Source organism: Asterias amurensis, chromosome 19, assembly GCF_032118995.1.
Source record: "Asterias amurensis chromosome 19, ASM3211899v1".
Lineage (NCBI taxonomy): Eukaryota > Metazoa > Echinodermata > Asteroidea > Forcipulatida > Asteriidae > Asterias > Asterias amurensis.
The window spans coordinates 11,091,678-11,106,633 of NC_092666.1; the positions used below are offsets into that span (position 1 = coordinate 11,091,678).

At 37.8% G+C, this 14,956-nt stretch overlaps 1 protein-coding gene across 2 annotated transcripts in view; it reads right to left on the bottom strand.

Moving 5' to 3' along the window:
- Positions 1-14,956, bottom strand: part of LOC139951371 (serine/threonine-protein kinase SIK3-like) — a 61,254-nt gene that overhangs the window by 32,592 nt on the left and 13,706 nt on the right. For both annotated transcript variants that reach the window (XM_071950242.1, XM_071950241.1), the window contains exon 2: positions 340-520. In XM_071950242.1, the coding sequence (XP_071806343.1) occupies positions 340-520 (181 nt within the window). The remainder of the gene's footprint in view (positions 1-339; positions 521-14,956) is intronic.

Here is a 14,956-nt window from a genome sequence, read left to right on the forward strand (position 1 = left end):
AGTATCCATACCTGCTCCTAAAGTACACTGTATGAAATAGCCAAAAAGCTGCAGAAAAGAGTAAGCAGCAAAAAGCAAAAACACTTAGCAGCAAAATGGCAGTGTCCATACCAGGGCTGTATGCTGCGTTTTTGAAAGGGCAAAGGCACCAAGGCATTTTCTCTTTGGCAAAGGGCACCCTATGAGGAAATTACTGGAGCATTTCAAGGGCACCAAGGCAATGACAAGGGGCAACAGAGGCAATCGTTTCCGTTGCCTCCGTGAAGTATCAGGCTTGCCATACCTGGGGCTACCCTTGACCTCTTGCAAACCCTACCCAATCACCTCCATAAAGCTTACCAAATATTTCTCCTCCACTGGCGTATTCAGTCACTAGATACATGTTTCGTTCCGTCTCCATAACTTGGTACAGACGGACAACGTGTGGGTGCCGAAGTTGCTTCATGACCTGGACTTCCCGGACGATCTTTTTCAAGTTGTCTTCGTCTAATTGAGTCTTATCGATGATTTTAATCGCCACCTGGACAAAATATTTGAAACGAGAAAGAAAAAGTTGAAGTGAAAATACAGAAAAAAAGGGCAAATTTTCAGGCCGGAAATTTCATCTCAGAACATGTGGAAAGGGCAGGGCCATTTACACTTTGCAAAGGGCACTTCTAATGGAAAATCTTTAAGTCAATGGGAAATGGTTGAAAGGCACCGAGGCCAAGACCAGGGGCAACAGGGGCCAAATTGATTTCCAACAAAGCACTCATTCACTCCCTTGTCATGTCAAAGCTGGACATGTGCAACTCCCTCATGTATGGTGTAAACATAGAGTTATATATAAGAACTAGAGGGCGCACAAGTGATGCTTCGTGCACAAACGCCACGGGACCGCAAGATGACAAGCGCGTCATTCTGCACGCGCGTTGAATATGAAATACACGTTTGAGGTTTTTTTTATTGAACGCTCACGCGATGCTGTTTGTTCTACTTACAAAATGGCCGCACAAACACATGCTGTGAGATAGCTGTTTTGTCAACTTAGAAAATGGCCGCCTGCTCGCATACCGGGGCGCGTATATAGGCCAGTGCGCGCTCTAGTTCTTATATATAACTCTATGGGTGTAAACAAAACACAGCTCTTTCGACTACGTCTGCAAAATATGGCTGCTAACTGGTAACTCGGTCAATCAAGAGCTCACACATCACCCCAATCCTAAAGCAACTCCATTGGCTTCCAGTTGAGCAAAGGATAGTCTTCAAACTTGTTCTCCTGATCTTCAAATCATCGCACAACATGGCGCCATCCTACATCTCAGATCTCATCACTCAGTATGCACCTTTCCGCAGTAACCTAAGATCAGCTGATCAACGTCTCCTCGTAGAACACATGGCAAAGAACACATGGGGAGCCCGTTCTTTCTTGGTTACTGCGGGGAAGGTGTGGCATAGTCTTCCCTACCACATCGGGACTGCAAATACCACATCTTCTTTCAAAACTGTCCTCAAAACCCACCTCTTTGCAGTTAAACAATGACCAGCGACTCTCTACAAACTTTTTCTGTTCCTTTCTTTTGAACTGTTTATTTTGTATCCTGAGCGAGCGCCATGAGCGCTTTTTTGTGGCGGATACCGGCGCTAATATATATAAGACTCCATTATTATTATTATTATTATTATTAAATTGGGCCCCAAAAAAGGAACGTATTTTTATGTATTCACAGCCTTACAGGCAAGGTATACTTATTGGTAATTTGTCAAAGATTTGTATCCTCACTTGGTGTGTATCCCATGTGCATAAAATAATACACCTTTGAAAATTTGGGGTTTGAAGTTGCAAGAAAAAACTGGGGGGAAAATCTACCCTTGTTCTATAGAGAAATGTGTGCTTAAAGAAGCCAAGCTGAAGCCTCGTTTAGATTTAAACTTTGTGTGAAATTGTATCTATTTTATTTTTAATTTTTAAATGACTTCAAAGGAGGTTCTTTCTACAAAATGTGTCATAGCTCTTGATTTTTGTTCACTAAGCTGGCTTGCCTTTTGTCCCCAACCCTTCGCCTTGTTCCTTTAAGGTGACTTGCTGTGCAATTTTTTGTTTTATCTAATTTGTTACTGGCACTAGCCAGTTTGCCCTTTTAATGTATAAAAACAGATTGTAATTCTTAATGTTTTCTTTTGTAATTTTTAAACATTTCGATTGTTTATGAATCTCTGTATTTTAAACTCAATTCAGCTTGTAGCTGCAATGTTTGAATGTGTTTTAATAAACCAATAATAATAATACGGTAAACAGCGATTTTTACTGAGTACACGTAAGTTTTTGTTCACTAAATCACCAAAAGTACACCATGACTTTTTAAAACATGACAGAAAAGCGATGTCAGCATTTTTGTCTGTTTCACTTGATGAGGTTTTTGTGTCCTTCTGGTGTCCTTGGTTGGGCCCTTCCTGCATTTTCTCCTTGGTAAAGGGCACCCTATGTATTTCAAGACAGTGGACAATCTTGGTAATTGTCAAAGACTAGTCTCCTCACTTGGTCTATCTCAACATGCATAAAGTAAAAAACCTGTGAAAATTTGAGCTTAATTGGTCGTCAAAGTTGCAAGATAATAATTAAAGAAAAAACACTCTTGTCACACAAAAGTGACAATGTTGTGTGCTTTAAGTGCTTGATTTTGTGACCTCTAACTCTAAATCTGAGGTCTCGACATCAAATTCGTGGGAAATTACTTTTTTCTCAAAAACTACATCACTTCAGAGGGAGCCGTTCTCACAATGTTTTATACCATCAACCTCTCCCCATTAGTCGTTACCAAGTGAGGTTTTATGATAATAATTATTTTGAGTAATTACCAATAGTGTCCACTGCCTTTAAAGGGAAATTTCTAGAGCAGCATTTCAAGGGAACCATGGCAATGACCAGGGGGGCATGGAGGCAATCGCCTTTGTTGCCTCCACCTCCGTGAAGTATGAGGCATGAGCATCCCCTAGGTTATTTTTCTCCTGGTGAATATTAAATTGTTTAAATGCAAACTAATCCACTTTGTACGTGTATTGAAAAACAAACTTTTGTTTCATAATGTAGTTTATTTAGTAAATTTTCCCTGAAAGGAAATTGTCAAGCACTACTGTGTGTGTTAACAGAGCACATGTACAAGTCATACATTGCAGATCTTTGCTGCAAAGTCCCTCACTACACATGATACAATTTAATAAGAAGAAACTATAAATAAACAGTAAACTTGCGGGTACAACCATGTGTAAATCTCTTAGGGCGAGTGTTGGCTCTGAAAAGAGCCGGTTGGTTCTCGACCTTTCAAACAGTATACTCTGCTCGTCTTCAGGAGATACAATTTAATTGTTTTTTTGTTCTTCTCCAATTCCGAACACTGCAGCACACCACCCTTTAAAAAAGGCTTCCCTGTTATTTTTGTTTTGACAAAAATCCCCACAATATTTTTCCCCGCTCCTGTCCGGGGTCTTAGAAGCAGACGCCCCGCCATCACGGGGGTTCATCTGTACTGTCCAGCAGCATGACGGTGGGCCTCTATTCAAAACGGCCGAGTTCAGTATAATAACACCCCTCCATTTTCTAAATACCATGGAAAAGGTCAATCAGCTAGAGTGACAGGCGCTGATTTGTTACAATTCACCCAGCCTAGCCGCTACTTTCTCTTTCCTTCTTTATACTCTGTTGTTTTTCCCTTTCCCCTGTTTCTTTATTTCCTTTCTTTGCCCTCGTCTGAGGGTGGCAAGCTAGCTTCTCAAAAGAGCGGACAATTCGGAGAGGATAGAGTTCCGCTTCTTCATTGTGATCATCTTTTTTGATGATAAATGACTCACACGTTTCGAAACGGACCATTCTAGAAAACATTTATATACATCTATGCTCTGTAACCCTGTTACCCCTTAACGAACTAATAACTTGTAGATCATGTTCATAAGTCCAATCAACTGGCCTATCATGATAAAATGACACCAACTACATGAACTACACGTATCCAAGACAAATTATCCAACTAATTAATTTTTTCCTGGGATGTGACTTAGGGCCCAATTTCATAAAGCTGATTTAAACAAAAAATATTGCTTTAAAGACCAGTCTTCGCACTTAATGTATCTCATGTGCATGAAATAACAAACTTGTGAAAGATTGAGCTGGATCGGTTGTCGAAGTTGCGAGATAACAATGAAAGAAAAACAACCTTGTCACACGAAGCTGTGTGCTTTCAGGTGCTTGATTTCCAGACCTCAAACTCTAAATCTGAGGTCTCGAAATCAAAACCGTGGAAAATTACTTTTTTTCTCAAAAACTACATATGTGTACATTACTTCAGAGGGAGCCGTTTATCACAATGTTTTATACCATCAACCTCTCCCCATTACTCGGTACCAAGAAAGGTTTTATGCTAACATGTATTTTGAGTAATTACCAATAGTGTCCACTGCCTTTAAAATGTCCTTCTTAGCAGGGCCTAGTTCATAGAGCTGCTTAAAAGCAGAAGATATTGCTTCAATGTCTTTTGCTGATCAGAAATTAGCAGCATAACATGTTGTACACATGACATGGTACTTTGGCTGGTAACCTTTTGTGCTTACAGGCTTTATGAAATTGTACCCTGCAGCCAATTTCACACTACTTGAATTAATCCTATCTCGTGTTAGGACGAGTAACTCGTCCTAACTTAGGATGGGTTCAACGCATCTTAACATCTTCGGATAGGGAATTGAACTCGTCCTAAGTCCTAAGATCAGTCCTAAGTTAGTAAAGGTTTGGTGAAATCGACGGCTGGTCCTATGTCAGCATGTACAGGTTGATGGTCACTGAACAGCTTAAGGGCAAACCCATTATTGTCAATTACAATGTAGGAGTAAAGACCCTGGCCCAATTTAATAAAGCCTGTAAGCACAAAAAAAACGCGCTAAGCACAGAAAAGCATAGCTTAGCAGAAAAATTTTACCCATCAAAACTACATTTGATTACATTGTTGTGACTGACCCTTCAATGTTTGCTTAGCAAAGAAACTTGTCAAGCAGTATTTTCAGCTGAACAGTTTTATAAAATATTGCCCATGTCAGAATCTATCTGTGTATGATTCTCGTAAGACATGTAAGACGCAAAGAAAACCTTGAAGTGACCAAAGGAAGAGGTCACCATCTTGCGGGGGAGACAACATCGTTAGTAAGGTGCTCATTAAAACGGAGGTGCTGTAGACAATGAAGCAATCGCACTAATTGTTCAGTACACAGTGAATCTTTTAATCCCTATTATTTAAGATGCGGTGAAAAACAAACTGCATTTGTGAGCAAGACATTTTTCTTTAGTAATGGGCATCTTTTGTGAGGGAAGATGGGGAGGGGTAAAACGATTCAAGCACGACAAACAAGACATTTTATCCAAATGGCCCTATGCTTAGTTTCTGTGAGCTTCTCAATTCAAGTGGGCAGGTCACAATTTGCTCAGTGCATTATCGAGTTATCTTAATGTACCCACATTACAGGTACTTGGTCTATACTTGGTCTCTCTAGAGAGAATGAACAGTTCGCAATCAATAATCAGAAAGCAAACTTTAAAGTCAGTGGACACTATTGGTAATTACCCAAAATAATTATCAGCATAAAAGCTTACGTGGTGACGAGTAATGGGGAGAGGTTGATGGCATAAAACATTGTGAGAAACGGCTCCCTCTGGAGCTGCCTTAGTTTTCGAGAAAGAAGTCATTTTCAACAAATTTGATTTCAAGACCTCAGATTTAGAACTTGAGGTCTCGAAATCAACCATCTAAACGCACACAACTTCGTGTGACTAAGGTGTTTTTTCTTTCATTATTATCTCGCAACTTTGATGACCGATTCCACTCAAATTTTCACAGGTTTTTTATTTTATGCATACGTTGTGAGATACACCAACTGTGAAGGCTAGTCTTTGACAACTACCAATAGTGTCCATTGCCTTTAAACAAGACATCAAGAGCTTTCTGTCATTGACCTGTGAAAATCCCAACGAAAGTGGAAGGGGGTGGGGGAGGGGGTGGGACTTTCTACACCCTCATACTGTATCAAGTCATCTAAAAGTATACACATTAAATGTACTTGGCTAGAGAGAATGAACAGTTCGCAATCAATATTCAGAGAGCAAACTTTAAAGGAACAAGACAGAATTGGTAAGAAAAAAACTTGTCTAAGATCACAGATTTACTTAAAACTTACACAGTCTAAAATGATGATGATAGTAGAAAACGACCCTTGAAATATTTGTCTGAATTGCCATATTTGATGAAAAAAATAACTAAGTTCCTGTTTGGAGTTTAATGCTCAGTCTAACAGTGATAATTTTTAAGTAGTTTTCTTTTTGAGTCAATGCAAAATTTGTAATCGTTGTTTTCACTATCTTTCTCGTGACCCAGATGGACGATAGATCTCCAACTTCAACAGATTTGTCAGTTTATAATGTATTATTGTGGATTACATAAAGTGCTTACACTGCCAGCGACTGTTCTGTTAGGATAAAAAACAATTCTGTCGTGTTCCTTTTACAGCAAGACAAGAGCCTTCTTTCAATGACCCATGAAATGCCAGGCCTGTTATTTCACTGGGGCAACGAAGGCAACTGCCTCCATGCCCCCTGGTCATTGCCTTGGTCCCCTTGAAATACTCTGCAGTAGAGGTTTACAATTTCCCCATTCGTGCCCTTTACCAAGGAAAAAATGCCTTGGTGCCCTTGCCCTTGCAAAAGCGAAGCATATAGGCCTGAAATCCTGACGAAGGTGGAAAGGGGTTTGGGGAGGGGGTGGGGCTATATCTCCACCTGCACACCAGGGGCCGATTTCACAAAGCAATAAAATTCATCGCAAGACAAATTGTCAGTATTACCATAGTGATTTGTATTGTGACATCACACTTTACTTACATGTTGTATGTAGCAACTGCGATTGATTTGCAGTTAACAGTCAATCTCAGCTCTTTGTGAAATCAGTCCCAGTTTCCAATATGATTGAGACAATTGGGTTATTAGGGCACGGTGAGCAAACTAAGCTTCATGACCTATTGGAAATAGTAACTGATGAAGTGATGATGAGTTAACACCTGGTGTTGTTGAGGGAGGGGGTAGGGAGGGGGGTAGGGAGGGGACAGGATTTGGACAGCCTCCTCTTGGGAGGTTCAATCAAGAGTTGCTTTTAAAGGAGCAGTCGAGAAGTGGGTAATGGAGAAGCAGCCTTACAGGCACTGGACACTATTGGATGTACATGTAGATATTTTACTCAACATTAATATTTGCATAACAAATTAATTGGTAGTGAACAATAGAGAGCTGATGATTTAGTAGTCAGTAAAACATTGTGCGAAACGGCTTCCTCTGAAGTACTGATTAGTTTTTGAAAAAGATGTAATTTCTCACTCAAATATTAAAAGACGTAAAGGCCTGAAGCTTTATGATAGGCATCTTAAAGCACACAAATTTGTGCAACAAGGGTGTTTTTTTCTTGAATTATTCTTCTCTTGCAATTTAAATGACCAATTGAACCAAAAATTTCACAGATTTTTTATTTTATTTAACATGTACAAGTACGTATGTTGGGATACACCAAGTGAGAATACTTGCAAAGGTGTCCAGTCCCTTTTAAGTATACGACAGCAATTTTGTTAATGTCCTGTACATGTACCTTACATGTATCTTGATTCAAAGTCTTATTCATAGACCCACTACACTCTCTGGTTCCCCCAAAACATGTACGTGTACATGTATACAAATCATTGGAAAAGTGCAAAAAATACCCCAAAATGTTCTGCATCTGATTGTGAGACACTTCATTCGAGGTATAGACAAAAGCATACCTGTGTCAACATGTGACGACCATACTTGCATACCAACGCTGCGCTAATAAAGAACGAAATACATCGCTGGTTCGACCACTGTAGCCATCCCATAGGCAAGATGTGACATTTACAGGTTGTAGATCTTTGTAAATTGCATGTGTACACACTGTTGCCTGAATGTGCCATTATGTATCATGTGTATTAAGTACATCTTGTATTGTCAGTGGGTTGTGAGGCAGCCGAGTTGTAAATTCACAAACCAATATGACATGTGTGTGAAGTGTTATTGGTTTTTGTTTGTTGAGTACACCTTGTCTTCACCAGAAGTTATGTGGCTCTGAACAAAGCTGATCGAAAAAAAAGGAACTCGTTTTATCAACACATACATGTAGCTTCTTTTTTAATTGATTGGTGGAACATACAATTTAAGGGCAAGTCTAGTGGGAACGCAAAGGGCGATCGGACCCCACAATTTGCTAGCAAAAGGTAACTTGCGAGGGTAGAGGTTGATATTGTGTTTGAAAAAGCCTTTGGAACGCTACGGTTGCCCAGGTTGTATGCTCCCCAGGAGCTGACAAAGATAAATAGGAATACTATTGGCCCAATGAGCAGGGCACTAATAAGAAGCGCATTGATAGGGTTATTGTTAAAGGAAGTGGTATGGTATTTACTCTAAATAATTATTAGCATAAAACCTTACTTGGTAACGAGTAATAGGGAGAGGTCGATAGTACAAAGCATTGTGAGAAACAGCTCCCTCTGAAGTAACGTGGTTTTTCGAGAAAGAAGTAACTTTCCGCGAATTTGATTTCGAGACCTCAGATTTAGAACTTGAGGTCTCAAAATTAAGCATCTGAAATCACACAACTTCATATGACAAGGTTGTTTTTTCTTTCATTATTATCTTGCAGCCTCGATGACCGATTTAGCTCAAATTTTCACAAGTTTATTATTTTGTGCAGATGTTGAGATACACCAAGTGAGAAGACTGGTCTTTGACAATTACCAATCGTGTCCCGTGTCTTTAAATGCCGACAGAAAACACTGGCAGGCCTGTATGCTTTTTTTTTTTTGAAAGGGTAAGGGCACCAAGGCATTTTCTCCCTGGTAAAGGGCACACTTCTGGGAGCTGAGAAAGATTAAAGGAATATTATTGCCCAACATGACCAATGACCAGATGTAAAGCGCATTGATAAGATTATTATTAAATGGCCCAATGAGCAGAGCACTAATGTGTATCAAATTGATACGCATTAATAGCAAAAACTGCGCAATTATATACAGTAAGAACAAGTTAATTTTGTTATAATTAATTACTGTAATTATTATCATTATCGACTCACGCGGTAAAGAAAATACTGGAATGATACAGAATCTGAGCAATATAACAAATTTTCTTCCAAATCAAAAAATCCGTCATCATCAGGAACATTACCTCATTATGAATTGAATGATAGAACGTCCTTGTCTTATTATGAAGGCAGGAAACCTAACACTCTCTATATCCAACAATACCTTACTCAGGTTAACCCTGTCAGACTTACGTCTCGTCATTGTCCAAGATGTGCGTCATCTTTTTTTTATTTTTCTTGCAAAAAAAACAAGATTTGTTGACTAAAAAACACACAATTGTATTGTTATTACCTTTAAAAGGCTATTTATTTATGTGTTTAAATACTTGGTTTGCTATATATTCATAATTAAATCTATTTCTTTTTTTTATTTTTTGCCAAAAATATTTTTTTAAACATTCTGTTCCTGGTTTGAAGTCATGATTCAATAGGGTCGGCACAAAAAGTGACAATGTCGTCCGATGACCAATTGAGTCAAAAATTTTCCACAGATTTGTTATTTATATTTTTATATGTTGGGATAGACCAAGTGGGAACACTGATCTACATGTATGACAATTACCAAAAGTGTCCAGCTAACCCTTTAAAACACAATTTAAGATTTCTACCTCAAATTCTTCAACCACAGAAACATCTCAGAGATAAAAAGTACACCCCGCCTTTAAACGGTTGCAGTTTTAGCACAAAACCTTACTTGATAACGAATAACGGTGAGCTGTTGATAGAATAAAACATTGTAGGAAACTGCTCCCTCTGAAGTACTTAGTTTTCGAGAAAGAAGTAATTTTCCATGAATTTGATTTTGAGACCTCAGGTTTAGAATTATTTTGAGGTCTCGAAATCAAGCATCTGAAAGCACACAACGTTGTGTGACAAGGGTGTTTTTTCTTTCATTGTACATGATGTATCTCACAAAGTTTTGACGACCAATTGAGCTCAAATTTTCATAGGTTTGTAATTGCATGCATCTAGTGAGATACATTGTACATTAAGTGAGAAGACTGGTCTTTGATAGTTACCAGTAGTGTCCAGTGACGTCAAACAAATAACAAACAAACTAATTTATGCTAGATTTAAAGTCGTACTATACAGTGAGTGGAAAAGTAACTCCAGCTACATGTATAGCTTCAAACTTCCCTTGCTGTAAGGGTGTTTTCAAAGCACAAAGCAAGATCATGTTAAATGAATTCTATAAATGTTTGCCTTCAGTAACCGCCCCCCCCCCTTGTCTTTCCACCCCTATAGAAACTTTCTTATAGTGAAGTAAAAAAGAACTGCCTAGCAGCCTCTGAATAGTGTCAGATAATAACGGAACGCTCTGCATTGAATCCCGTGATTCTAGCAGCTCCTTTTCTTTATATTTTGCATCCAACGATGTTATTCTGAAATACATCCGGCCTGAGAAGGGATTCGTCAGCGGCAGTCCGCGGCAGTCATGAAATCTTCTCTCTCTCTCTCTCTACCCCGAGCAATGCTCGACCGAGTCTCAAGTTTCCAAACAACGCAACAATTTCAATTGTGGCTCATTTTCAGGATGCTCGATTTTTCTCTAAGTCCACCTTTTTTATTTGTCCGGTGTTCCTGTTTGTGGGCATGAAGCGGTGAACATGATCTACCTGGATATTAATATTGTTTTGTGATTGCGTTTATATTCAGACCTATTTTTTCAAAAAGATTTCAGATGCTGCCTTAGTGTTTTCAGGGAAGCAAAAATTTAATACGGCACGAGTTTTCAGCTGTTTACTTTAAAAGCAGTGGACACTATTGGTAATTACTCAAAATAATTGTTAGCATCAAAACTTATTTGGTAACAAGCAGTGGAGAGCTGTTGATACACTGTATGTAGTCTTGTGCCTTTAAATGTTTCTTAATAACTAGAGAATTGGAATGAAAACCAGTTGCAAACGGTGTACCATCCCTGTGCGATACATTTCTTTTAAAATACAATGTAAGAGGATGGACAGGAATGAAAGCGTTCTCCACTGATAATCATCATCATACCATCATTTTTAATGTTTCTTCAAAACTAGATTTGAATGAACTATGATACTGCATTTCTTGAGAACTAGAGGATTACGATTGTACTGCTTGTAAAAGGCTCGGGCCTGCATGATACTTCATAGAGGCCACAAAGTCAAATTGCCTCCATGCCCCCTAATTTTTGCCTCGGTGCCCTTGAAATGCTCTAGTCTGCTAGTAGAAATTGACAATTTCCTCATACAGGAAGGGTGCCCTTTCCTTTACCAAGAAGAAAATGCCTTGATGCCCTTTCAAAACCGAAGCATACAGACGGTAAACCTAAAGGCTCCAACCTTCATAGCCATAGAGAATTTCTATCTTCATTGTGGTTTCAAATGTCACAGCACAACTGAAACATTTTTAGTTAATAAACTCAACGAAACAGTCATTCCTCTCAGAGATCTTTTGTAGTCGTTGAAATTCAAGATGATTTCAAGATTTGAGATGGGCGTGACATGGGTATGGAACGGTTTTTTTCCTTCATATTATTCTTCATAGAAATGTTTCAAAGTGAATTACTCGCAAACTCTATTTATAATGAGTAAAGATAATAAGAAAAAGAACAAAGGAAAAGTGTTTATTTTTGAAACCATTCAAATGTTTCAATTCTTTATAAAATGTAGATCATAAATAAAACTGGTCAGATTTTTAAGAATCGTCAAAAAATATGGAGCGAAAAAGTATTAATCGTAGGAATATACAGGATGAGAAGTGTCACCTAAGTAACACTTCTTATATTCAAATTTTTGTGATAAAAAGTGAACTTTTTCCACAACCACAGTACTGTACTTTGAAGTGAAATGTTTCTCAAAATGCATTACTATCCAGAGCTGCTGTCCTTCTTATCACATCAGTTATTAATGCCATTCATTTTCAGAGTTATTACAAAATGTATGCAGATCCTGTTGAAAATCTTAAAGGAACACGTTGCCTTGGATCGGTCGAGTTGGTCTTTGAAAAGCGTTTGCAACCGTTCGTTATAAAATGCATATATGCATGATTAGAAAGATATTTTAAAAGTAGAATATAATAACCCACACAAGTATCACTCGGAATTGCGTGGTTTTCCTTTTACCTCGTCGACAAACACGGTCGGCCATTTATGGGAGCCAAATTTTTTTGACATAAATGGCCGACCGTGTTAGTTCGCAAAGTAAAAGGAAAACCACGCAAATTCGAGGCAAATGTGTGTGGATTATTGTATTCTACTTTTTAATCATCTTTCTAACCATATATGCATTAAATAACAAACGGTAATACAAACGCTTTTCAAAGACCAACTCGACCGATCCAAGGCAACGTGTTCCTTTAATAACCGCAATGTCCCGTGTAGAAGACGCAGTTTTTTGACTTTCAAAAGGTCAAAAAACACCTTCTAAAAGAACCAATTACGTCTTATCTAACTGTGTAAAAATGGCCTTGAAGCAGTGTTTTTATAGAGCATCCATCATTTTTTTTCAGAAAATGAAAGTGTTCACATACACGTTTGTGTGACGCTTGTATGGCAGGCATTAAATCATGGACATTATTGGTTATTACTCAAAATAACTGTTAGCACAAAAACCTACTTGGTTAACGAGCAAAGGAGAGCTGTTGACAGTATACAAGATTGTGAGAAACAGCTCCCTCTGAAGTTACATTGTTTATGAGAAAGAGGTATTGTTTTTTTCTCACTCAAATAATAAAAGACTTCAGGAATGAGGCCTTTTATTATTATATGCATCTGAAAGCACACAAATTTGTTTACTACATGTACAAGGGTGTTTTTTCGTTTATTATTCTCATGCAACTTCGATGACCACTTGAGTCTAAAGTTTCACAGATTTTTTATGATACACCAAGTGAGCTTACTGGTCTTTGACAATTACCAAAGGTATACTTAAAGGCAGTGGACACTATTGGTAATTACTCAAAATAATCATTAGCATAAAACCTCACTTGGTAACTTGTAATTGGGAGAGGTTGATAGTATAAAACATTGTGAGAAACGGCTCCCTCTGAAGTAACGTAGTTTCCGAGAAAAAGTAATTTTCCACGAATTAGATTCGAGACCTCAGATTTAGAATTTGAGGTCTCGCTATCAAGCATCTGAAAGCACACACCTTTGGTCGGCGAACTAAAATTGTCACAGGTTTAATATTTTATGCATAAATGTTGAGATACACCAAGTGAGAAGACTGGTCTTTGACAATTACCAATAGTGTCCATTGTCTTTAACCCATTTGTCAGCTGTTTCTATGCTTGTACAGATGGCGATTGTTAAAATAGTAAAACTAATAATAAATTTATTCTTTCTGTTGCAGAAAGTGTGTGCAATTCAAAGTAGAGTATTTTAGGATCCAGAAAATTATGGAAGATCACACTGAATTAACATTATTCATTGCTCCAGATTTTCAAAGATTTGTTATGTAAGTGAGAATACTGGTTTATAACAAGAAACATCATAACGGGTATGAAGGGATTGTACATGTACGTATGTACATATTGTTTTGGGGATATTTTCCACGAATTAGATTCGAGACCTCAGATTTAGAAAACAATTTTGGCATATTATGCTAGGATACACTAAAGTGAGAATACTGGTTTAAAACAAGAAAAATCATAAGGGATATGAAGGGATTGTACATGTACATGTTACGTATTGTTTTGGGGAAATTCATTCCAACCCTCTAGTTATCAAGAAACATAGAGCATAAAAGGAAAGTATTAAATTTGTCGGGTATTAGTGAAGAGGAAATTAATTCAAACCCTCTATTTTTCAAGAAAAATTGTGAAGGGACGGTAAATTGTTGGTTATTGCCAGAGCAAATTTATTCCATTCACCTACTATATATTTGTTATCAAAAAACATATTATAAAGAGATGCAACATCATGCAGTGGTTATTAGAAGAGTAAATTCATTCCAGTGTTAAAAGAAATTCCTTGACAGAGAAGATACAGTAGAACAATGTTCCCATTTGACTTTATTTCTTACGCTGCCACGCATAAGGCCACATAAAAAATATTAATCTTTAATCTTTTTATTTCTTACGCTGCCACGCATAAGGCCACATAAAAAATATTAAAAATTTGATCGTCCCCGCCCACCAACCGTTCAAAACCCCCCGACCACATTTTTTTTTCCCCCCATGTCTGGATATCTCTTTAATACTTTTACTGCCCAGATTTTTCAGCTGATATTTTTTTTCAAAATGTACAGGTTTGAAAAGATGTTTAAAGAAGGTTTTTATTCATGTTGGCAAAAAAACCAAGAGCAATTCTTCAAATATTTACTTGGGCTACACTGTGCTTTACAGAAAATGTCATGTAGGAGTTTAATTTGTTTGACAAAACTTATGAAAACATCAAAACACACAAACCTTCTGTTTTATAGTGATTGTGATGATTTCTTTATTCTTGATTTTATATTTTGCATGTAAAAAAAAAAAAAAAAAAAAAACTCCCTCCCTCCTCCATCCGCAAAAAAAAAGGGTGATCAACAATTTTCATGAGGCCTAAAGTTACCATGACTGGCTTTGGTGAAATTCTACCGTGGGTTCCAACCTGGACCAGTATTCTACGACATTTGCGTCGGGTTTTACAGCATATTCGTTGTGGTAGGTTTACAGTGCGGAGTTGTTCCCATTGTGCGGCCCTGTTAAAGCCATTATACATTTTCGGGACAGAAAAAAAAAAAGTTCACACATTTACAAATAACTTACAGGGTTTACAGAAGGTAATGGTAAAAGACTTCTCTTGAAATATTATCCCATGAAATGCTTTACTTTTTGCAAAAACATTA